The following is a 27,338-nucleotide window of genomic DNA, read 5'->3' as shown; positions in this document are numbered from 1 at the left end:
CAAGCCTCACTTCACATCTGGTGCTTCAGCGTTCATCCATCTGAAGAGCAAAATGTGTTTGCTTTGGGTTACTTTTTCCTCCCACATCTGCACTTTATCAGTTCATAAAGCAGACAATGAAGATTGCTTATCATCAGTGACTATTATCTAGATTGAACAAGATTCTGATTTCATACTACAGATATCAAGAAAGATTAATCTTCTGAACCCAACAGCTTGACTCAAACATCTGCGAACCAAGACAATACACTGATTAGGCAGAATTTCAATCAAAATTCCCAGGGGGACAATGGCATCTAGAATGGAGTCTGAAGTCACACTGAATGTTTTCAGAGAAGCCAAGTTCAAACTATTGCGATCCTGGAAAACACAGAGCATTGTCATATTAGAACACCACTTCTAACGCAGAACTCAACTGACAGGTGAGGTGTGAGAGCAACAGCCTTTTTACATTGTTGCTCATTTTGAATTTCAATTAAGCTACTTGTTCAGAATAGAAAATAAAAACTACTAATAAACAATGATCATCCCTAAAGCGATACCTGAGCACACCTACGTTTAATTTCAGTGAATGACTGCAAGTTTTAACCTTATTAGAATGTATCTCTATCTGCATGTTTATGCTAAGCGAAACATGTGTATCTATATGTGATTCCCTGGGCCTAATACAAAAGATGGCTTCCAGTCCAGTCCTAGACAACTTTCTTAGAATCAATAGCCCCAATTTTGTCAATTAGACACCCGATGTTATGAGAATAGTATAGATGGAGCACGAGCTTATTTTTCTTGAGGGCTTTTCAGATAATTTAAATATTTTAATAGTTGGATTAGTGAAATGCTTCTCACATTTTTAAGAGGGAAGGTAAAGGTAAAGGTTCTCCTCGCACCTATGTGCTAGTTATTCCTGATTCTAGAGGGTGGTGCTCATCTCCATTTCAAAGCTGAAGAGTCAGAGCTGTCCAAAGACATCACCATGGTAATGTGGTCGGCATGATTAAACACCAAAGGCGCACAGAAGGCTGTTACCTTCCCACCAAAGGTGGTCCCCATTTTTCTACTTGCATTTTTTACGTGCTTTCGAACTGCTAGGTTGGCAGAAGCTGGGAGAAGTAACGGGAGCTCACCCCGTTACACAGCAGCACTAGGGATTTGAACCGCTGAACTGGCCAACCTTTCGATCAACAAGCTCAGCATCTTAGCCACTGAGCCACCACGTCCCTTATTTAATAGGGAAACTCCCCTCCCCCCCCAAAAAAAAAAACACCTAGCCATTTTGCCACTTATCTAGGAGGCTATAGAGTGCAAACAGAACATTGATGCCTATGGTGTCCATATCTACCCAAAATTTGAAAGCCCCAGATGTGGAATCTGTGGAGTCCTTGGTGTTTTCTGAGCTTGGTTATTTCCTTGCAGACTAGGTGACATCATGATGTTAACTAGTTTGGTAATGAAACGAGTACAACAAAACAACCACGCTCAGAGAGCACCAAGGACTCCACACTACAACCCTGTGTTACAAATATGAATTCTCTTCTGTACTATCTGTTCTCACGGGGAAACTGTTATAATCTCCTAATAATTCTCCTTATACTGCTGCTCACTTTTGTTACTTCAAATTAAATTGGTCAGATTTGAATTGAAAACTCCTTTCCAATGCACATTGGAGGATTCAGACACATTTGCCTTAATCATGGCTTGGATGCTGCATTCTGTCCCTTATAAGAGTTTATATTCTGATGAGGAAGCATTCCATTCACAGGTCCTTCCTGATGATGGAAAAGTTCAGCCAAGGCCTCATATCTATAAATAAGAGTGTTAGTTATAAGTTAGCCTAAGATATCACCAAAATCAGCTGAACGACTGCAATAAATCATTAAAGTGATAAGAACAAAATTATCCCGTCTGGCTCTGTGAAATTAAAACAAACTTCAATCTATGCTGCTTACTGGAACACAACAGCAAAGTTCAATAACTCCAGTAATGGCTATTCAAGCTTTATCATTCTAAATCTGACTATAAGTAACATTAGATAATTAGGTCTGGTCAGTGATGGCAACCCCAATTTTCACCACCCATCATCACCCTGCAGTAGATTTCAAACTGTTGAGTTCTTGATGGTAATTGAAGATGTGTATTTATTCCGACTTAATAAAATCTTTCAAAACCAGTCTAAATTGCAAGTTAAAAGGGGGGAAAATGAAGTCACCTCCAATTCAAGCCCAATTCTTAGTTATATATATGATGTAGCCAGGAATATCTTGGCATTATACAAAAGCGGTTCTCCTGAGCTTTCTTCTGGATTTTTTTTTTATTTCCAGTATAACATTCAAAATATAGGAACAGACTTAATAATAACAACAGGTATTAGGCAGAAACCCAGACCACAGGAAACATGTAAATTAATAAAGCTAATATTAAAACTGTATTAATTCTCATTGAAATGTCTTAATATACCCTAGATCAGGGGTGTCAAACTCAATTTCGTTGAGGGCCGCATCAGGGCTATGGTTGACCTTGGGAGCTGGATGGGCGTGGCCAACTGGGTGGGTGTGGCCAGCTTGACACCACTCATGGGGTGTGACTAACTGGGTGGGTGTGGGTGACTGGATGGATGTGGCCAGCTTGACGCCACTCCCCAAACTGCTGGCATGTTTCCTCTTCACACTGGGTAATTTGGGCCGAAGCCATGCTGGCCTGATGTTTCCTCTTTGCACTGGGTAGACTGGACTTAAGCCACACTGACCCAATGTTTCCTCTTCACACTGGGTAGATGGAGTCGAAGCCATGCTGGCCCGATGTTTCCCCTTCCCATTGGGTAGATAGGGCTGAAGCGATGCGGGTAGACTGGACTGAAATGACATGGGCTAGCCCCTTACGTTTTCCAGGACAGGCCCACAGTCTGGATCAGTCCACATCGGGAGCTGGATCCAGCCAGTGGGCCTTGAGTTTGACACCCCTGCCCTAGATAGACCTTCTTAGATTAAATTTATCCTCGGGATATAAGGCAATCATAGCAACACCATAGGGCCTCTGGTGGCTCAGACTGTTAAGACAGTCTGTTTTAAAACACAGCTGCTTGCAATTACTGCAGGTTCAAGTCCCACCAGGCCCAAGGTTGACTCAGCCTTCCATCATTTATAAGGTAGGTAAAATGAGGACCCAGATTGTTGAGGGCAATAAATTGACTTTGTATATAATATACAAATGGATGAAAACTATTGCTTGACATAGTGTAAGCCGCCCTGAGTCTTCGGAGAAGGGCGGGATATAAATGCAAATTAAAAAAAACAGTTTTGTTAGTGGCTAGTAACTCTTGAGTTCAGAAACTTTTCTTCTTCTTCTGAGCTGGACAGAATTTATTTTGGGAAGTTATAGATAGCAAGAAATAAAATCGCCTTTTGAGAGAAGAGAAGAAAAGAATTAATTATTACTTAGTTCAAGATACTATATTTAGGCTCTAATTCCTTCATCATTCAGAAAGCTTTGGATGAACCACTTACATTTTATATTAATATATTAATAACATTTTGTATTAATAACATGAATGGGAAAGAGGAAAAAAAGTCAAGATTTGCTTCAGTAATTGGTCTACTCAATGTTATTTCAAACTACATACTTTCTGTGCCAACCTAAAATTTTATTGCTGCAAAGATGGATCTCCCCAATTTCTATAGACAAACAAACGAAAAAGATAAAAGAATTGGTCAGATTTAAAGTACATCTTTATTTTGGTCCTCAGGAAAACAAGCACAGGTCCATAACACAGCAAAGAAAAGAACCAGCATATTCAATATTTTTCTTAGTACAGAGGAACAAGGAATTGGACTAACCAGTATAGGCATTTCACATAATAAGTTCTTCCATATCAAATGGCACATTTAATTATGTGATGGAAATTAACAAAGACCAGACTACTGGGTCAGTATCTGTATGCAGTAGCATAGATACTGGTCACGTTGATAAGTCTTTGGCCTTTTCTCTGGTTTTTCTTCCCCCCCACTCCCCACCCCCCCGGATGACTTTTGGACATGGTTTTGAAAATCCGTGCGTTTTTATGTCTTAAGATTTCAAGCATGGCACATAATTTCAAAGCTTTAATAATCAATACTGTACACATTATGCAGCAGGCAAATGTAGATAGATGGGAAAAATTTAAGGGGATTTAAAAAGATTCAAACGCAGTTTGCACATGATTTTTATTTCTTAAATGCTTCTCAAGTCAAATAAAAATGGATCAGCTACCAGAAGCTTATCTTTTTTGCTCCAGGGCTCCTGATCGCCACACCTAAATCCCATTTTTCTAATATATTAAGCTGTGCTGCCAAAGCTTAAAAAATAAGTAAAGGTCTAGTATAGTTATCATAGCGCAGCATGGAATTACACATGTATTTTCCAGACAGAGTATGTGATCCTCACATAATAGGGACACATACACTCCCTCCCTCTCTCTCTCTCTCTCTCTCTCTCTCTCACACACACACACACACACACACACACACACACTCCCTCCCTTCCTTCCCTCTCTCTCTCTCTCACACCCACCCACACGCACACACGCACACACATCGGGGGGGGGAGAGATTATTAATTTGAAATGCTAATAAGCATTTCCAGTTTAACTGGGTGTTGTACACATTCTGAAATCCATAACGTTGGTTAAAACAGATAACACAAATAGGCAAGATAAATATCATGAACATAATGAAAATGAAAACTGAAAATCATAAACCACCATATCTAATAGCAGGAATCTAAGCACTGAAAACCAATAGGCAAACTCCTTATCAAGGAGAATAGTCACAACAATCAAAATCCTGTGTTGGAACAAAATCTTTAGAGACTCTCTGAAAGTCATGCATGACGGGGCTATTTGAACATCTGTACCTTAGGAAGAGCATCTAAAAAGACATGTTCCTTTAGCTCCCGGAGAGGACAATCCTTGCTCAAGGGAAGATGGAGATATAAGGGTCAGGAAGATTTATTTAACCAGGCCGTATCCAGCTATTGTATTCCAGAAAGTATTGAACTTAATACACTTCTAAAAGGTCAAAAGTTCTCAGAGTAGGCCTTGTATTCTTATTTATACCTTATCTGAGCCTCGGAGATTTATACAACTGATTAAAAATGCTAAAAATGATTCATAGATGTATGTTTCTCTTAGATGTATGGCAATTTTTTTAAAAAGATGTCGTTTCAAAATCATATAATAGGCTTGGCAATAACAATAACAATCTGAAACCAAAGTGTCATCCAAATTTGACTGTAGCTACCAAAATCTCAAAATTCAACTAATCACTGTAGTAGAATTCCTTAATGCTTGGACTATTAAGTCCAAGAATGCTCACTGAGCAAAATCAATAAATATCTTGGCTGGAAAATGTAACAACTGGAAGAACACATCTAGAGGGCACTTAAGAAGATGGCTCTGTGTGTATAAGAGGTACAATAAAATATGCCAAACACAATTTAACACCCAATGAAATTATTTCTAATATACTATATAGCTGTGTTCCCAGGCATATGGGTTGGTGCATCAATTGGAGCCCAGGATACGATTATTTTGTTGGATGTTTGTTTTATCTTAACCACCAATTACATATCTCTGTGTTCAATTTTTGTTACATTATATTGCAACTATTGTCAGCCACCCAGAGACATCATAGTACCAATCTCATTGTACATATGTTGTGCACTGACAATAAAGATTTGAATTTGAATTGAATTTAGTAAGGGGAGTGCCCTTATCAACGGAATGCATGAAGGAACCAAAAATACATAATGAATACAAAAAGCTGGATCAAATGTACTAGGCATGTGATCATCTATTTACCCCAAATAAATTCATACCACTATCCTAACATCCCAAAATCTGAAGTAAGACTACTAAATTTTGTTATAAATTCCCTTAATAATAAAGAAACTGCAAGTAAAAATTTAATATTATAACATCTATCATTTGACAAAGCATGGAATATTGTATTTTAACTCAAAGAATTTTTCATCTCTTTTTTTTTGGGTGGGAGGGGGAATATATTGATTATATTAACATTTAACTAGAAGAGCTGAAGACTATTAAACTTGCATGCCTTGATATTTTTTTTCCTTTATTTATCTAATTTCTATAGCATCCAATTCAACCAAATGACTCTGGTTTCTACATCGGTATAGGTAACATGATTAAGCTGTGGCATGGAATGCAAATACCAAAGTGGTGATTCAGATCTCATGATTAAACTACCCTCCTGATTTCCTTTGACTAGAGACGTCCCTAGATTAAGTGCTAATAAAATCAGAACAATCCCAACTTTAATTCTCTTTAAATGTCAGTAAATGGTGTAAGATTTTAGATAATTTGGCACAAAAGGGCCACTGTAAATAATTTGCTAGTGCTGCCGTGTAACGGGGTGAGCTCCTGTTACTTGTTACTTGTTACTTGTCTCAGCTTCTGCCAACCTAGCAGTTTCGAAAGCACGTAAAAAATGCAAGTAGAAAAAATATGGACCACCTTTGGTGGGAAGGTAACAGCGTTCCGTGCGCCTTTGGCATTGAGTCATGCTGGCCACATGATCACGGAGACGTCTTCAGACAGCACTGGCTCTTCGGCTTTGAAACGGAGATGAGCACCGCCCCCTAGAGTCGGCAACGACTAGCATGTATGTGCGAGGAGGACCTTTACCTTTACCTTTAAATAATTTGCATAAGATTTTCATCACAGCATGAAACCGCGGGAGAAGCATCTTGTTCAACTCTTTAACTCTTCTTACCTTGTGATAACATCTGAAGTATGCAGCACGCTCATCTGAAAACTTCTCTATTCTTCTGGGCCCTTTGCTGGATGCTTTCTTGAAGACTAGCCAACATCTCTGATAAATCTATGAAAAACATACACAAACATACTTCCCCATGACTTGTATGACAATGGTTTCATGAAAATATACACTCATAAATATCTATACACCCCTATCCATCTAGATATGTTTAAATCCTCCATCCAGGATTTAAAATTAGGTCTATGCAATTTGTCCCAGTGATTCCAAGAGACTTGGAAATTCAATTATTTTGGGAGCCATCTCAGCAATTAAATGTCACAAATAATATCTTAGTTTTGGGTTAAGACATTATACTGTTATTGACCAGTAAATAATTCAAAATCACTGTGCAACTATGAACATTTTTAGATGTTCTGCTCTCACTACTTTGTTTTTTTTCTCTTAAATTCACTCATTAATTCATAATAATACTAGACATGGAAACCCTATTTTTGAATGACCAAATTAAACAAGGAGAGAAGCAACCAAGAACTAAGGAGAAATTTCCTGATAGTGAGAACAATTAATCAGTGAAACATCTTGCCTCCAGAAGTTGTGGGTGCTCCAACACTGGAGGTTTTCAAGAAGAGATTGGACAATAATTTGTCTGAAATGGTATAGGGTTTCCTGCCTGAGGAGGGGTTTGGACTAGACGACCTCCAAGATTCCTTCCAACTCTGTTATTCTGTTTTCTTTTATGTTCTTTTGTTTCAATGTCCCTAAGAAGTTCATAGATAACACAAGGATCCTGTTGTAACTTTTTTGACTCTGTGGTGTTTTTATGTCATTTAGCTTTTTCAGATACTACATATGGGATAAACATATTTAAGTGCGCAACTTAGGCGTTCTCCTGGACGATCGGCTGTCTTTAGAAGAACACTTGACGGCCGTCGCCAGGGGAGCATTTTATCAGGTTCACCTGATTCGCCAGTTGCGCCCCTTCCTTGATCAGGACTTCTTACGCACGGTCACTCATGCCCTCGTCACTTCCCGCCTGGACTATTGCAATACTCTCTACATGGGGCTCCCCTTGAAGAGCACCAGGAGGCTTCAGCTAGTCCAGAATGCGGCCGCGCGGGTGATAGAGGGGGCACCGCGTTGCTCCCATATAACACCCATCCTGCACGGCCTGCACTGGCTGCCGGTAGCCTTCTGGGTGCAATTCAAGGTGCTGGTTATCACCTTTAAAGCGCTCCATGGCTTAGGACTGGGCTATTGGCGAGACCACCTTCTGCCACCGATTCCCTCCCAATGACCTGTGCGCTCCTACAGAGCGGGCCTCCTCAGGGTGCCGTCGACCAAACAATGTAGGTTGGCGGCCCTCAGGGGGAGGGCCTTCTCTGTGGCGGCACCAGCCATATGGAACGAGCTACCTCCGGGATTACGCCAACTCCCAGACCTCCGGGCCTTCAAACGTGAACTGAAGACTTTACTATTTCACCGAGCGGGACTAGCCTAAGATACATTTTAACGAAATTTTTAAGGGGTTTTAATCGGTCTTTGACCGTTTTAGTGATTCGGCCAGTAAATATTTGTTCTTAATTGTTTTTAAATATTGTTATTTATTATATTTATATTGTATTGGTGTGGGTATTTTAATAATTGGCTGTAAACCGCCCTGAGTCCTCCAGGAGATGGTGCAGTATAGAAATGTAATTATAAATAAATTAAATAAATAAATAAATATTTTAGTATTTCTAGACTGCTCTCAGTGAGATCTTTTACAGCTGTTAGAAAGTAAAGAGTAATATCAAAATCAGTCAGTGTCACTGCCTTCCACATCAGTGTTCCTCAATTTTGGCAGCTTTATGCTATGTATGGACTCCCAGAATTTTGTAGTCAGCATGTAGGCTTCATCAGTAATTTAGGAGAACTTTTCAGGACTGGCTTTATCAGAGGGAGATTGTTTGGAGGCAGCTATTATGTCATTACAGAATGGAATGCAGAACCGAATAGAATAGAATAGAATAGAATAGAATAGAATAGAATAGAATAGAATAGAATAGAATAGAATAGAATAGAATAGAATAGAATAGAATTTATTGGCCAAGTGTGATTGGACACACAAGGAATTTGTTTTGGTGCATATGCTCTCAGTGTACATAAAAGAAAAAGAAAAAAAATATGGTGGGTGAATTATTAATGTCATATTAGCCTTGCAAACTATTCTGCCAAAGTCAGGTGCAATCTGACCCACTGCCTGAATTAAAATATAATTCAACTGTTATCCTGTTATTATAGTCAGTTTCTGTTCCTGGAATCCAACAAGGTAAATAGAGGGAGGGACTGTTCCATTTTATTCAGTACAACAAAACACCACTGAATGGTTCAGATGTCTCTTCCCCATCTACTTATTCTCTGAACATTTACATCAGCAGGATGTCACTCTTCTTCCATCTGAATAAGGCTGTGCTTCTGGACCAAATACCTAAAATTTTACAATTTTGTATTCTGAAATCAGTTACTTAAAGCATGAATGTTGATTATTACATTGCCAAGGGAGTGTCAGAATAGGCATCGATCAATAGCTGGAAGAGAGAATGAAAGCCCCACCCCAATTCATGATGATGATGATGATGATGACAATGTGCCATCAAGTTGTTGTTGACCAATAATAACCACACAGATTTTGTCCATCTTGATTTGCCCCTAATCTAATCCTTCAGATCTTCCAATAGTGCACACAATGCTACCATAATTGATTTCACCCACTTTGCTGCTGGCCCTGTTCTTCTCTATCCTCCCACTTTTTCCAGTATTAGACCCTTGTCTAGAGACCCTATGTCTTCATATAATGATATCATGCAAATATTCAAATGGGATAGAAGCTGCAGTACATTGCTGCTTGTGTTATCTTAACAAAAGTGTCAGAACCTGCAGGTGTCTTGGAAAGAATGCAGGGTTGTGAAGGGTCTTGAGAAATTTTGATTTCAAATGTATTATGCTCTTACTGTCTTTCCACCTCCCCACTTTTTTTCCTTAGATTAATTTTTTTAAAAAAATCTGTTTCACCCTTATGTTATTCACCCAGTCATCAAATGCAGTGGCCATAAAAATGATTAAATGTTGTTTAGCAGGAATACGAAATGTAGGTTGGAAGGATCTTGAATAAGAATGATATAGTCAAAAACATCTGAAGATTTTGATAATTGTAAATTATTTATATAACCTGGTTGCAATATACTTGATATGTTGGAATGTTAGAAGATAAATGGGAACTGTCTCACAGGAAAAGCTTAATTTTTATTCATTGACCACGTAAATCAATTGTAATCATAGAATGACAACCACTACCTCTGATTTAGTCTACATATAGTGTATAATCTCCAAAATCTCAATGGAGAGTTTGTAATTGAAACACCTAGCTGAGTTTTTGGATTCTTCCCAGCTCTTTATTTTATCTTGTCTGATGAAGAGCTCTGCTGTTCTTCGCTCTGTTCAGTCTTGATAAATGTACTGACCTACTGTGGTTAATAGATTTTCTTTTAAAGGACCAAACTTTACTCTGTTTACTTTACAGAAGTCGGGAACTTCTGATTCCATATGATGTGATAGACTGCAGCAAACTGGATTCCTAGGAGATAGGGAGGTGCATTCCAGACAAATAAGGATAACTCAGTTGAGATATCTTGTGTGAGAGAAAGAAGGTGAAGAGAAGTTCCTCCCTAAAAGTTCTCAGAGTATATGACAGATACAAATAATGGAGTGTTTAGTCTGGCAAGAGTCTGTCTATAGGTGTGGAACAATAAACAATTCAATTTGAAAGAATCACTACATGTCTTTCTTGGTTGGGGAGCCTAACAAACTAGGAGAACTAAATCCAGTACCACCAAGTTTCTGAGCTAACTGAAATGGACATAAATGACACAACATTTATAAGCTAAAGTACAGGCCTTGTAGCTACAGAGAGTCTATTATTTCATACTTCAAAACATCAACAGTTATTAACATACAATTGTTATGTTGTACGTTACAACTGTAATATACAATCAGGCTTGTTCTTGGTTAAAATTCATTTCCTTGGCAACAACTTGTCCAGCTGTGGTTTTAGAAGGCTGTGCACCAGTAAGTACCCTATATTTATAAGTGTAAGTCTTTTTGTAAGATGTAATTTCTTAAAAATTACAGGTGGGTGGATGAAATCTCAGGAACAGAAATTTGATGGCTACAAGATTAAAGCTTAGTCTTCAGTGCTTCCATCTTTTAACCAGGACATATGCAATCAAACCACCTTTTGATTCAATTTACTACAGCCACTATAATGGCAGAAAGTTTTCAAATTTTGTGAATATGCCGCATTAAACATTAAATGTTTAACAATTAAATTATTAATTAATTACATTATTGCTTTCCGTTAATACTATCATATTCATTCACAGCAATTATTCAGAGCATCTGTTTGTGTCTTTGGGCTCCACTGAATGTGGGTAAATGAAGCTGTTTGAAAAACACAGCTCAATAGACACTCTTGGGTTTTTTCCCCTTCTTTTTCTTTTTTTTTTAAGCTACTGTCTTTGACAAGCCATTCAGGTGATAAAACTGTTGTCAGAGCATCAAGCAGCAAGTCTCATCCCAGAGCATCAACATGTTTGGGATATATTCTAAACACGTATTGGCAGGAGAGGAACTTCAAATTTAGTCATTTTCCTTTGGGTAAAATACCAAGGCTCAAAAATACATCCATCTTTTGCATGCAAGACAGGTATAGCATCTCCAGGTAGCACTAGGAAAAAAATCTTCTCTGTCTCATCACCTGGGCAGATGTTGGAATTAACCATTGTTCACATTGCTTTTGATTAACCTAGGAAGTGACATTATGGTATTGATTTTAAAATCCTGACAATTTCCGGTACAATGGATGATGGCATGGGAAGCTGGCAGTTGAGGCTCAGCAACATAAGAAAGGCCACACCTTGTTCAATTTTGTGCTATGTCTTTCATAAATCACAGAAGGCTGGATCCACCCAGTGAGTCAAGCTATAAACCATATACTTAGATAGATATATAAAATGCATCTTATCAATACAAGATGAAATCCCTGACTTGGAAAATCACTATCTTATCCCTGTTCCAAAAAGCAGGAAAAAAAGTTGTGCTTCCCACTATCCCTTTCACCATTCCTACAGTACCATTGCTGAGCCAGGAAGGAGGAGGAGGAGGAGGAGGAGGAGGAGGAGGAGGAGGAGGAGGAGGAGGAGGAGGAGGAGGAGGAGGAGAAGTAGTAGTAGTAGTAGTAATAGTAGTTGTAGTTGTAGTAGTAGTAGTAGTTGTAGTTGTAGTAGTTTAGGACTAAATTTCTCAGTATGCTACATGCATCCTGGGCAGTTGTCCTACCATTGTTTCAATAGGTATGGAGCCCAATCCACACAGAAGAACAGGAAGAGGAGGAGGAAGGAAGGAAGGAAGGAAGGAAGGCAGGCAGGCAGGCAGCTAGTTTACTGGTTCATCCCCAAAAGTCACATTCATTCTACTACAAAACATAACCTGTGTTCAGGTGAAAAATGAGAGCAATATCACTATTTAGAGAGTCCAATGAAATGCACTGTCAGGATTTCATTTTTGTTGTTGTTGATGATGATGCTGTTGTGTATAAGGACTGCAGAAAAACATGCATAAGGACAAAGGAAGCTTAATGTATCCCCGAGTGCTGATTCTTCAAAATGATTAATTTGCTGCTTTCATTAAAGCCAAGGAATAGCAAGGGCTTCACTTTTCTCTATTGATCCCAAGCATATGGCAACTATTAAGGCAGGTTTTTCACAGCCAAGAAGCTAAGCGGTAGCAGTTTGCTCTAAACATGGAGGATCAAATATCTGAAGGAATGCCAGAAGTAAATGAGATTGGGTCATTTCCACCAGCCCCAGACAGGCACTTACAACTTCAGCTCAACATCTGCTTAAACAAGCTGCCAATAACTAGGAAAGCTCACCTAATGGCACTTTAAAACACCAAAAATGTAAGGGGAAAAGACAATTAGTAGATTCTGACAATAGGCCTTGGCATGGCTCTTAATTGTGATCTACATTAGAATTAAGTTTCTCGTCTCAGCCTTTAAGCATTTCTGCACTCCATAAAACCAAGAAAGCACTTTGTGGACTGAGTTTGTTCATTGTGACATAAGTTGCATAACTATACAGGTTAATGATATCAACTGGGACTGGAATTTCTAACACTAAGCAATATCATATGACCTGCATCACTTAATGATGGCAGTTCCTGCATTTCCAGTTGCCACTGTTAAGCGAATCGTTGTGGGTCATTAACTGAGGATGTCCCGTGGTCTCCCTATGCAATCTCCTGCTGGCTTCCCCATCGACTTTGCTTCTAGAAAACTAGCAAAAAGGACTGTAAATGGAGACCATGTGACTGTGGGACATTGCAGCAGTGGTGAAATTCATTTTTTTTTACTACCGGTTCTGTGGGCGTGGCTTTGTGGGCATGGCATGACTTGGTGGGCATGGCAGGGGAAGGATACTGCAAAATCTCCATTCCCACCTCACTCCAGGGGAAGGATACTGCAAAACCCCATTCCCTCCCCACTCTTGGGGGAAGGATACTGCAAAATCCCCATTCCCTTCCCAATCTGGAGCCAGCCAGAGGTGGCATTTGCCAGTTCTCCGAACAACTCAAAATTTCCACTACCGGTTCTCCAAAATCTGTAAGAACCTGCTGGATTTCACCCCTGCATTGCAGCATTGTAATTGGGAGTCAGGTATCCAGACTGTGATCATGTGGTTGTGGAGCTGCTGTGACAGCCAAAACTTCAAGGTTCAGTTGTAAGTACCAAAGATTCAGTGTTGTTGCAGGGTCGAACAATCACCGAATAAGTGCTCATTAAGCAAGGACTGCCTGTAATTTATTGAACAAACTGCTGTTGGGAGGATACACACCACATACTATTCTGAGCAATGGTTGGCTCAACCATTGTTCCAGTGGCCAAGATCCTCAAAAGGATTGAGAGCCACAATCCTGCTGAAGACAAATAACACATATAAATTGAATTTTCAGGAATTTTGTCTTTAAAAAGATGTTATTAGTGGTGGTGGTGGTGGTGTTATTTTGTTTCATATTTTAGGTCTGTCTATCTATCATCTATCTATCTATCTATCTATCTATCTATCTATCTATCTATCATCTATTATCTGTCTGTCTGTCTATCTTTTTATCATCTATCATCTGTCTGTCTGTCATCTATCATCTATCAATTATCTATCTATCTATCTATCTATCTATCTATCTCTCTATCTCTCTATCATCTATCAATTATCTATCGATCTATCTACAATCTATCCATCTATCTATCCATCCATCCATCCATCCATCCATTTTCATCTATCTATCTTCTTTGGGTAAGCAATGTTATGTGAAGCACACAAAAAAGTAATAAAAATAATAAAAAGTAGTGAGCAAAGGAAAAGTGAGTCAAAAGGAGATAAAAAGGAAAGCTAAATTTACACCAGTACCATTCCTTATAACGTTCCCTACTTTTTATCCCTACCTATACTAGATAGAGCTATCTACTATAGAAGATAGTTATCTTCTATCACACCCATACCCAGATTTGACATTGCCTTTTGCTCTTCATATTGAGTACCTGTCTCTTTTTGAAGACCTTATCAACTCCATCCAACCAGGACATTTTTTTGATCTTCCCTTCCCTTCCAAATAATGTGTCTTCCTTCAGATATTTGTTTTGCAATCTGATTTTCATTCATTCTCTTTACAGGTCTGAAGCACCTTAATGTAGTTACCAATATTTCACACTGATCACTCATGTTAAATTTCTGCTGACACACACAACTCTCTTCCATACAAAAAACTGAGCAGATGATCCATCTGGTAAGTGTGTGTTTGCCTCTTTCAGGCTGTATTCCTCCCAGCCGATCTCATAAAGTGTACTATTTTTCTAGCCTTGTTTTCTTATTTTCAAATTTGGCTAAGAAAGTCCTGCAGTATGAACACCATGCAAATAACCATTCAGTGTGTTGTGATACTTCTGGAGAGAAACAGTAGAGTTTGTGACCTTGCTGTGACAGAATGGGGTCATTCAGACTGCTTCTTCAACAGAACTCATGGCCTGTCCATTAGAGGCAGATGGTCTAGTGGTTAAAACATTAAGCTGAAAACTGAGTTATCTATTTATTTAGGAGATTTATATTACCACTTATTTGCATATGGCAGCTCAAGGCAGCTTAGAAGAATATAAAAGTATCATATAAAAAACAATAAAACTAATGAAAGAGAGAATCGTATATAATAAAATAAGCCCCCATGCCCCACCCCAGTGACAGCACATCATATGAGCCATTTAATGGGCTCCATCCCACTCTGCGTTTCCCAGGCCCTCTGACAGAACCAGGTCTTCAGCACCTTCCAGAAGAGTGTTAGAGTGGGGGCCATTCTAATCTCTGGGGGAATGATGTTCCAGAGAGAGGGAGCCACCATGGAGAAGGTCCTTCTTCTGGATCCCACCAGGTGTATCACTCTAGGAGATGTTACCGGCAACATTTCTTGCCTCCCCACTTTGGTGGGTCAGGTAAATGTGACTGGTAAGAGACAGTCCTTCAGATAATCCTGGTCCCAAGCCATGAAGGGCTTAAAAGGTGACAGCCAGCACCTTGAATTTCACCTGGAAGCAAATCAGCAACCAATACAGCTCCCTCAGGAGAGGTGATACATGTGCACACCGAGGTCTGCACAAAACCATGCAGGCTGCTGCATTTTGCACCAAGTGGAGCTTCCGGATGCTCTTCAAGGGCAGCCCCACATAGAGCGCATTGCAATAGTCAAGGAAGTGACTAGGGGATGAGTGACCATGAGTTGTACTCCCACTTTAGGAATGAAAGCCAGCTGGGTGGGGAAAATAGGAGGAGGAAGGCGTATTAGTTATGTTCAACAGACTTGAATTATTTATCAAAACAATAAAGGTGGAACATAAATTAAAAAAAATCAATAAAATTAAATTACTTTCTGTGTCTATTTATAAACTGTAAGTGGCCTGTAGAGAAAAATTACACATCTGTTCTTAATGCTTCCTTCTCCAAGGTTCAGAATAATTGTAAGAACAACTTTGCAAGGTTTCGACCTTTCACAAAAATTGTAGCAAGCATTAGAAATAGCTAAGTTCTGAATGGTCTATTTTGTGGGGTATTAACTCAGCTTCCTTTTTCATATCTTAATTTATGTGGGAGATTTATTGTACCTATCTAGAAAATTACAGCGTGGTCAAAATTTTACAGATACTGGGAGCTATTGTGATAACCAATTGTTTCACATTCATGTGCTGGAAAATTTAAACTTTATTACACAATACAGTCCAGACAGGAGAACATCTAGACCTGACAGTCAAAAATAAACTTAAATGGGGGTTAAAAGGTTAAATGCTTATGATGGAATTCAAGTGGATCTGTTTTAAACTTAGGTCTTTTTTTTAAAAAAAAATACTTTTGGCTCACTCAGGTCTCTTTCCTTCCCTTTCTTCTTATATCTGTTTTTCCTTCTCTTTCTTTGCCACTTTCTATATATTTATTATGAGTCAGTCTTTGAGAGCTGACTAAGATCATTCATGAATTAATCTGCTCATTAGATGTATATAACAGCTTTTCGTTCATCTCAGGGCAATGTGAGCATCACACTCAACTCCAACTTCTCCCTAAAATAGCAACCTTGTGAGATTGATTAGGTTGGAAATGTCTGGTTCAAGGACATCCAAAATGAGTTCCATAGTTGAGGGCCTTACTGACCCTAAATCTCCCAAGTTTCAGTTCAATAGATTAGCTCCTCCAGAAAGAAAGAATGTATCAGTAGTTTTGCTTAACATCCTTTCTTATGACCTTCCCAAAACACATCAATTTAAGAGGACAAAGAGAAGTAAGATGGCAGTATCATATATTCTAAACCAGTGTGTTTCAAACTTGACAACTTAAAGATATGTGGACACGCTGGCTGGGGAATTCTGGGAATTGAAATTCACACTTCTTAAAGGTTTTTGAGTTTGAAAACCACTGTCCTAAACCAGGGTTTTTTCATTCTGCATTCTACAGAACGATGGGATTTTGTGAAGGTTCTTGGACAGACTAAAGAGAAATTCACTTAATAGAATAGAATAGAATAGAATAGAATAGAATAGAATAGAATAGAATAGAATAGAATAGAATAGAATAGAATAGAATTTATTGGCCAGGTGTGATTGGACACACAAGGAATTTGTTTTGGTGCATATACTCTCAGTGTACATAAAAGAAAAGAAAAAAAATACCTTCATCAAAGGTACAACATTTACAACACAAATGATGGTCATGGGTTGCAATTTAACCCTTAGTGATAGCAACAAAAAGTTACAGTCATACAGTCATAAGTGGAAAGAGATTGGTGATGAAAACGATGAGAAGATTAATAGTAGAAGATTTAGTAAACAGTTTGACATTGTTGAGGGAATTATTTGTTTAGCAGAGTGATGGCCTTCGGGAAAAAAACTGTTTTTGTGTCTAGTTGTTCTGATGTGCAGTGCTCTATAAAGTCGTTTTGAGGGCAGGAGATGAAACAGTTTATGTCCAGGATATGAGGGATCTGTAAATATTTTCACAGCCCTCTTCTTGATTTGTGCAGTATACAGGTCTTCAATGGAAGACAGGTTGGTAGCAATTATTTTTTCTGCAGTTCTAATTATCCTCTTAATAATTAATAATTAAGCACCTTTTAATCCCTAGAGCCATGATGGCGAACCTATGGCACGCGTGCTCCAACAGCTGATTTTTGGGCCTTCTGTGCCCACTAGAAGTAGGGAAACAGGGTCTCTAGGGGTCTCTGGAGACTGGATACAGCAAAAAATGTCACTTCCTGTCCAACCGGAAGTTGGCAAATGGGCAGTTTCTGGCCTTCAGAAGGCCTCCGGGGGGGGTGGCATTTTTGCCCTCCCCAGACTCATAGAGAGGCTCTGGAGCCAGGTGTGAGAGAAAAACAGCCCTATCGGGCCCTTGGGTGCCAGGAGCAGGGGGAGGGGAGTCACACGCACATGTGCAGGAACGGAGTATATAGAATTATGGGTGTGGGACCGCACGTGAACCCCCCCTCCCCTGCCTCCTGGCATGCAATGGCAAAAAGGTTAGTCATCACTGCCCTAGAGGCATGACTCTTTATCAGAGATTCTGGGAAACAAACAATGTATTTTTTTATCCCAGGGATTCCAGGGAACATGAACTAATACTCTTTAACTAATAAGATGTACAGTATTTTATATACCTAACCACTGCTTTCAAATCTTTAATGTCCTTCAGATATATTGAAATGGTTGAGAGTCTAGAGATGAGGTATAAGTCCTTAAGAAGAAACCAGGATAGAGGACACAGTTTTAGACATTACTTGGGGTTATCTTGATAAAATGAAGGGTTGTCACTGTAACAAGATGCCGTTCAAATTCCTCTATCACAAACACCACCAACATCCAACAATCTTCATAATTAACACTATAGTTAACCCAATCCATAATAAAATGTTGCGATACTTATCTACTTTAGTCAAATATGCCTGAAATTCATTAAGCACGACACTGTTATCACTCTCCTGCTGCTCTAAATGTGTTTGTTAAACACATTTCCAAAGTGCACATATTACATTTTACAAGCTCTACAGAAATATGACGATGCTCAAAAGCATAAAAAATAAAATAAATTTTAACTACTTTCAGAAAAATTTGTCATAATTTGTCACAATTTGTCATACGAGAAAAATACAGAATTAAGCAGTCGTACATTCCGAGACACCCATCGTTCACCCATAAGATCAAAGAGGTTGCCACAGTAACTCCATCAGTGCAATGAAGAAAATAGTTCAATAAAAGTCTTGCATGCAAGATTCATTGGAGTAAATAGTCTATATTGCTTATATGAACTATAGATTGATAGATAGATAGATAGATAGATAGATAGATAGATAGATAGATAGATAGATAGATAGATAGATAGATAGATAGATAGATAGATATAGATGATAGTTAGATAGATAGATAGATAGATAGATAGATAGATAGATAGATAGATAGATAGATAGATAGATAGATAGATAGATAGATAGATAGATAGATAGATAGATTGATTAGATAGGTAGGTAGGTAGGTAGGTAGGTAGATAGATAGATAGATAGATAGATAGATAGATAGATAGATAGATAGATAGATAGATAGATAGATAGATAGATAGAAGATGGATGGATGGATGGATGGATGGATGGATGGATGGATGGATGGATGGATGGATATAGACAGGCAGACTTCCCAGATTATACAAAAATTTCTCAGGAAGAAATATGGTACTCTACATCTGAATGAACTTTTAGTCTGAATTTTTTATTCTATGGTCTGACAGTTGTCCCTGGAATTTTGAAGAAACAGAATGGAAAGTGTACTGAAATGTTTGATTTTTGGTTTTGGAGAAGACTCCTGAGAATGCCATGGTAAAAGAATACAAACACAGAATAAATCAATCCAGAGTTCTTTCGTGAGGCAAAAATGGGCAGACTCAGATCATCATATTTTGAACACATTATTACAAAGATCTGATTTTCTTGAGGAATCTATAATACGTGGAAAGGACAACGGAAAGAGAAGAAGAGAACAATCACCAGGAAGATGGATGGACTCAACTGCAGCAGTAATAGGTGCACAATAGAATGGACAACTGTTTGACTGGAATGGTATAAAGGTTTTCTGCCTTGAGCAGGATGTTGGACTAGAAGACCTCAAGTTCCTTCCAACTGCATGACTCTAATTAAGTCAAGAGCAGATTATCCTTGAGAATGTGTATCCTGTAGTCGCTAAGTCGACATCTACCTGGGGGCACAAAATCAATTATTCAACAATTCCCTAGGTTGCATGTATGTCCTGACTACCTTTACTAATATTCATTTTGTTTCAATTCCAAACAAAACTTGGATGAGTAAAGTTCATTGTACATTGTCTAAGTCTATAACAACAAAGGCCCAGAAAACACAGTTGAGTCAACATGCTTCCTGTTATTGAATAAGCTTCTACTAGTGCAACATATATATATATATTTTTAATAAATGACTCAGTTCTTTAATAACACAGACAATCTGTCAGGGCAAGATATTCAATAGCTCAAACATGGATGGATTTTGTAATTTAGAACCAAACATGACTGGGAGAGAAGGAATGGATACCAATTATGAACAAGCCAAAAGTACATTAAAGTCACTCTCTTAGATGGAAAGAGTGGTGCTCCCAGCCATAATGATGATTGACTGATTGAATTGATATGCTCAACTGATTCCCCCTCCTAAAAAGGTTGCCTTTGGACCCAAATATCTTCAGTAACTATTAATCTGTCCCCAGCCTTTAGGGGGAAGATTGTTCAAAAACTAGTCAGTCTGCAGCTCATGAAAACTCTGATGAAATAGATTTCTCTAGAACAGTTTCAGTTAGTTTTTAGTTCAGAAGACAGCTTTGGTAATGCTTGCAGATGACACGTGACAGGGCCAGGATGCCAGTGGCACATCCACCCTTGATCTCTCAGGCAATGGTGGGATTCAAATAATTTAACAACCGGTTCTCTGCTCTAATGACCGGCTGAGTTGGCGGGGCCATGGTGGGCGTGGCCAGGGGATGTGACAGGCAGCACTTGATCTCCTGCACCCCCTGGGAGCAAAAAGGGGCCATGGGCGGTGCCTCACCCTCCCCCCCCATACACACACACGATTTTGGGTCTAATAGGCTTCCCTGCAGCCTCCTGGGAGCAAAAAATGGGCTGCGGGGGGGGCACCCTATTTTGGGCTTAGTAGGCCTCCCTGCACTTACCTGGGAGCCAAAATGGGGCAGGTGGAGACTCCTGGAAGGAGCAGGGCCAGACAGCAATTTAACAACCGGTTCGCCCAAACCAGCCCGAACCAACTGAATCCCACCACTGCTCTCAGGAGTTTTCAATACTGGTGACCATGAAACCCTTCTGAACCAGTACAGGTAGTCCTTAACTTAGAACAGTTCACTTAATTTGAAGTTAGAACGTAACTGAAAAAAGCGAATTATGTTCATTGTTCATACTTATGACTATTAGAGGGTCCCCATGGTCACACAGTCAAAATTCAGATGCTTGGAACTGGCTTAGATTTAAGACAGTTGCAATGTCGTGGGGTCATGTGATCAGCCTTTTCAAGCTTCTTACAAGCAAAGTCAATGGGGAAGCTAGATTCACTTAAGCTAGTATTACTAACTTAACAATTGCAGTGATTCACTTAACAACTGTGGTGAGAAAGGTCATAAAATGTGACAAAATTCACTTAACAACTGTCTCGCTTAGCAACAGAAATGTTGGACTCAATTATGGTCATGAATTTAGGATTATCTGTACTGCAGATTGAGAACTGGGGGGATTCAAAGAACATGCATAGCCTTCAAGTCCCAGAATTCTTAGCTGGCCAAACTAATTAGGAATTTTAGAAGTCCAGTTTATAGAGCACCATTGAGGAATGATGGGATATGAGAAGCTGCTTCTTTAAAGTCATACATCAGGTTTTTTTTTTTAAATTGCACATATATGAGGTATTCCTATCTGAAGAGTAATTTGAGGATGCAATAGCAATTTAGTGGGGAACTTCAGATGCTCAGAATTACCATTCTTTCTTGGTTTGTGTTTTCTGTTCCCTAGTGAGACCTGGTGCAATTTAAATCCTGTCGTCTGATCCAAAAATATGTCATAAGGTTGTATACTATGCACTTAATATCTTCCTGAGAAATTCCTGCTCAATCTTTTCTTGGAATGGAAATCCAAAGAGCTTCTAAGCTGTTTGTTCCGGTTATGAGATCAACATAAATTTTCACACAAGAACATCGGAAGTATTACTTCCATTGCTTCTGATTTCATTGGATCATATGAGCAAGACTTCTTTTATAACACTATTTTTTTAAACTTACTCAGAAACTGATTTTTCTATTTTTAATAGGATACCCTGCAATGTTTCAGGCATAGGACACAGTATAAATAGGAATTAAATGGAAAATGGTAAAATTGAGCAAGTGAAATAAGGTGCAATACATATATTTCTCTACTTTTTTAAGTACAGATGACATGTGGCTACTAAGGAATAGATAACCTATTTCTCATTTGACTAAGATAAGTAAATGATTTTCTTCAGCATATAAGGTGGCAAATATTTATTTATTTATTTATTTAGTCACAACATCATACAAAAAGATTATATAGTATATAAACATATATATGAATAAATATTAGGAGGTATAAGCATATATATATATATATAGGAAGAAGAAAAGAAAAACAATAGGACAGGAACGGTAGGCACGTTTGTGCGCTTATGCACGCCCCTTATAGTCCTCTTAGGAATGGGGTGAGGTCAATAGTAGAAAGTTTTTGTTTAAAGCTTTTAGGATTATAGGAAGGCAATTCTAGTGTACATTTTGTTATTTTCATACCTTCTGACTTTGTTCAAGAGAAGAGTTGGTCAATAGAAGAAAATTCTTAGAACTCAACAATAATTGATCAAATAGATTGCCATTCCTATAATATGCAATTTATTTTAATGTACGTTTGGAGTATAAATGAATTTACAATGAAGTAAGTAAGCAGCACAATATTCATTGAAAAGCTTTATCTTTCTTTGCAAACATCTTTCGCTACTGTGTAGCAATCCCTGAAACTATCTCATTTGTGTGTGTGTGTGTGTGTGTGTGTGTGTGTGTGTATGTGTGTCAGAGGTGGTATTCAGCAGGTTCTGACAGGTTCTGGAGAACCGGTAGTGGAAATTTTGAGTAGTTTGGAGAAACTACTCCAGAGCAAATGCCACCTCTGGCTGGCCCCAGGAGTGGGGTAGGAATGGACATTTTGCAATATCCTTCCCCCAGGAGTGGGGAGGGCATGGAGATTTTGCAATATCCTTCACCTGTCACGCCCACCAAGCCATACCACACCCACCAAGCTATGCTCACAAAACCGGTAGTAAAAAAAAAATTGAATTCTACCACTGGTGTGTGTGTGAGAGAGAGAGGTGGGGAAGGGGGACAGAGAGAGGAAGGAAGGGAGAGAAAGAGAAATCTGGCACAGATTTTTCTTGGAACAAACCAATCATCATTATACATTTCATCAATTTCTATCTCAAAACAATCTAAATTAACAGACATTTTTATTTCCCCAATTCAGAAATTTGCAACTTGGAAACCTCTAATTGGCTTTAATCAAAGTTGGCAATCTTGATCCTGTCATTATTATCTAATTAGCTTGCATGTTTTGTTCTGTTCTCCTGGGAAAAGTAAAATAGGTTTGGGGTTTGGTTTCTTTTGCATTTCACCCATGCTAGGGACAAGCAATGCTTCATTTTAATACATTTTATTCTGAATTTGGATGGTTGATCAGATTGCACAATCTGGAGTAAATCAGCATTTTCCTAGCCTTAACCCCAAATCAGTTCTTGGGGTCTGTGCATCTTTATGGATATATATAACTCAAAAAGATGATTGTTTCTTCATTCCAAATGTAGGCTATGTTTTTAAAATGAATTGGTTGCAAAGACGTTTGAGAAATTGCATCACAGAAAGAGTTATACCTTCACATTATGTGAGTTCCTTCTTAGTATCTTTTGCCCATTTTATCATTCCATATTCTTTTAAAAAGGACTTCTATAAAGTTCTGAATTAATTCACTCTTTTTACTACTAACATAGAAATGAGATCAATCTGTCCTACATATTGTACAGAATGACTACAGAGTGACTACAGAGTGACTATAGAGTGACTACAGAGGGGTCAATGCCTGGAATGCACTACCTGACTCTAGTTTCTTCCCCCAAACCCCAAAACTTTAACCTTAGACTGTCCACTGTTGACCTCACCCCATTTCTAAGAAGCCTATAAGGGGCGTGCATAAGTGCACCTGCGTGCCTACCATCCCTGTCCTAATATTCCATTTTTTTACTTACTCTTTTCATGTATCCAAATTATGTTTATACTTTTACCTGTTATCTTATATATGATTGACAAATGAATAAATAAAATAAAATAAAATAAATACATATATTCTTTGACATTCATTCTTCTTTTCTGGCTGTAGTTTGAATATGTGTGTGGAGGGGAACCAACCTATTCCCTTTTACTTAAGATTATAGTGGCATCACAGCTATGTTGATACCATCAAGGAAAAAATAAATAAAAATAGAACGGGTTTGCATTAATGTCAAAGGAGGTGATGAGGGAAGAAGGATTAAAGGCTTTCATGGCTACAAATATCTGGAAAAGGCCAGATAAGGCACTGGACTAGTAAGAAGGGAACATTCCCCAAGAGGAAAAGGTGAGTATTGAGAGACAAGCTCAAATGGAGAAGTCAAGAAGCAGAAAAATAACCAATCCGGTGAAGATTACATGAAGCGTTAGGACCATTTTATAATGCCTTGGTAAGGCCACACTTGGAATACTGCATCCACCACAATTTAAAAAAGATGCTGAGTCTCTGGAAAGAGTACAGAAAAGAGAAACAAAGATGATTAGGGGTCTGGAGGCAAAAACATACAAAGAATTGTTGCAGGAATTGGGTATGTCTAGTCTAGGAAAAAGAAGGGTTAGGAATGGCATGATAGCAATGTTCCAATATTTGAGGGGCTGCCACAAAGAAGAAGGGGTCAACCTATTTACCAAAGCACCAGAAGGCAAGACAAGAAACAATGGATGGAAACTATTCAAGGAGAGAAGTAATGTCTTTCCTGACAGTGAGAACAATTAGTGAGGAAAGCTAAGTGAGGAAAGCTAAGGCTCACAATGAACAAAGGCTAGCGACAAAAGTAAAAAAAAACAAAAAAAGCTTCTTCCAACATGTTAAAAACAAGAAAAAAGTCAAGGAAACAATTGGCCCATTGCTGGGAGAAAGTGGCAAGAAGATGACAAGCAACAGGGAGAAAGCAGATCTACTTAACTCATTTTTTGCATCTGTCTTTACACAAAAGGAAAAAACAATCCAACCTATCAAAAACAGCACTACAAAAAACAGATTAGAAACACAAGTTAAAATAGGAAAGAAAATGGTAAGTGAACACCTGTCTACCCTAGACGAGTTCAAATCACCAGGACCGGATGGATTACACCCCAAGGTTCTGAAGGAACTGGCAGACGTGATCTCAGAACCACTGAACTATATCTTTCAAAGATCCTGGAGCACAGGGGAGCTGCCAGAGGACTGGAAAAGAGCTGATGTAGTTCCCATCTTCAAAAAAGGAAAAAAAACAGATCCAGGAAACTACAGACCTATCAGCCTAACCTCAAGCAACGAACCACCAAACACCTAGAAGCAAACAAAATAATAACCAAAAGCCAACATGGGTTTGTCAAAAACAGATCATGCCAGACTAATCTTATTGCATTCTTTGACAAAATGACAAAATTAGTAGACCAGAGGAATGCTGTCAATATAATTTACTTGGACTTCAGTAAAGCATTTGATAAAGTAGACCATAACCTACTACTAGATAAAGTAGAAAAATGTGGGTTAGATAGCACCACCACCAGATGGATTCATAACTGGCTGACCAACCGCACTCAATGTGTAATTCTCAACGGAACTACATTCACATGGAGGGAAGTATGCAGTGGAGTTCCCCAAGGCTCTGTTTTAGGCCCAGTACTCGTCAACATCTTCATCAATGACTTGGACGAGGGGATAGATGGGGAACTCATCAAATTTGCAGATGACACCAAGCTGGCAGGAATAGCCAACACTCCAGAAGATAGGCTCAAGATACAGAAAGATCTTGACAGACTTGAACATTGGGCGCTATCTAACAAAATGAAATTCAACAGTGAAAAAAGTAAGGTTCTACATTTAGGCAAAAAAACCAAAATGCACAGGTACCGTATATGTGGTACCTTGCTCAATAGTAGTACCTGTGAGAGGGATCTTGGAATCCTAGTGGATAAACATTTAGATATGAGCCAGCAGTGTGCAGCAGCTGCTAAAAAAGCCAACACAGTTCTGGGTTGCATAAACAGAGGGATAGAATCAAGATCACGTGAAGTGTTAGTGCCATTTTATAATGCCTTGGTAAGGCCACACTTGGAATATTGCATCCAGTTTTGGTCGCCACGATGTAAAAAAGATGTTGAGACTCTAGAAAGAGTGCAGAGAAGAGCAACAAAGATGATTAGGGGACTGGAGGCTAAAACATATGAAGAACGGTTGCAGGAACTGGGTATGACTAGTTTAATAAAAAGAAGGACTAGGGGAGACATAATAGCAGTGTTCCAATATCTCAGGGGTTGCCACAAAGAAGAGGGAGTCGGGCTGTTCTCCAAAGCACCTGAGGGTAGAACAAGAAGCAATGGGTGGAAACTGATCAAGGAGAGAAGCAACTTATAACTAAGGAGAAATTTCCCAACAGTTAGAACAATTAATAAGTGGAACGACTTGCCTGCAGAAGTTGTGAATGCTCCAACACTGGAAATTTTTAAGAAAATGTTGGATAACCATCTGACTGAGATGGTGTAGGGTTTCCTGCCTGGGCAGGGGGTTGGACTAAAAGGCCTCCAAGGTCCCTTCCAACTCTGTTGTTATATTATATTATTATAATTAACAGTGGGTTGCCTTCAGAAGTTGTGGGTGCTCCATCACTGGAGGCTTTCAAGAAGATACTGGACAGCCATTTATCTAAACTGATACAGGGTCTCCTGCTTTTTTTTTTAATTTATTTACATTTATATCCCGCCCTTCTCCGAAGACTCAGGGCGGCTTACATTGTGTAAGGCAATAGTCTCATCCTATTTGTATATTTATATACAAAGTCAACTTATTGCCCCCCCAACAATCTGGGTCCTCATTTTACCTACCTTATAAAGGATGGAAGGCTGAGTCAACCTTGGGCCTGGTGGGACTCGAGCCTGCAGTAATTGCAAGCAGCTGTGTTTAATAACAGGCTTCTTACAGTCTGAGCCACACCGCGGCCCTACTTGAGCAGAGGGTTGGACTAGAAGACCTCCAAGGTACCTTCCAACTCTGTTATTCTGTTAGGCCTTGTGATGACCACAATCTGCACTCAGCATCCAGTCCTGCAACCTAGTCTAGAATTTCTGAAGGTGTTCATGAAAGAGGCAGGAACAGGGTGAGAGATCAGCAGTTTCGGAACCAGTGCAGAATTGCTTATGAGCCACTCTTCCTTCTTTGTGACTCTGATATATTCATGTAACTTCATTCTTTTCCACCCTGCTCCTGCTTCCTTGGAGGCCCCCTGTCCTTTGTAAACTAGCATTCCAACATCTCATTTACAGTTATTTCTAACATACCAAATGTCACAATCATGTTGCTGCTACCTCAACTCCTTCACTGCCACTGATCATAAAATTGCCCATCATTGCTAAAGAATGTGAGATAGAAGTTAGAAGAAAAAAATGGTATAACTACTCTCACTCGGTAGAGGAAAAAAACTCTGTGAAGATTTTGGATGGCTCATATCCAAGACTGGATACTGGCAATTCCATATCATGTCCTCAGATTCTCTATTTAAATAGGATATCAAAGTTGCAGGAAG

At 38.9% G+C, this 27,338-nt stretch overlaps 1 protein-coding gene across 2 annotated transcripts in view; it reads right to left on the bottom strand.

Annotated features, from left to right (window-relative positions):
- DOK5 (docking protein 5) overlaps nt 1–27,338 on the bottom strand; it is an 80,431-nt gene that overhangs the window by 39,968 nt on the left and 13,125 nt on the right. For both annotated transcript variants that reach the window (XM_058178547.1, XM_058178548.1), the window contains exon 2: nt 6,765–6,872. In XM_058178547.1, coding sequence (XP_058034530.1) covers nt 6,765–6,872 — 108 coding nt within the window. The remainder of the gene's footprint in view (nt 1–6,764; nt 6,873–27,338) is intronic.

This window comes from Ahaetulla prasina, chromosome 3 (genome assembly GCF_028640845.1).
Source record: "Ahaetulla prasina isolate Xishuangbanna chromosome 3, ASM2864084v1, whole genome shotgun sequence".
Lineage (NCBI taxonomy): Eukaryota > Metazoa > Chordata > Lepidosauria > Squamata > Colubridae > Ahaetulla > Ahaetulla prasina.
The sequence above is the reverse complement of the archived record's forward strand: the minus strand, read 5'-3'. Positions and strand labels throughout refer to the sequence as shown.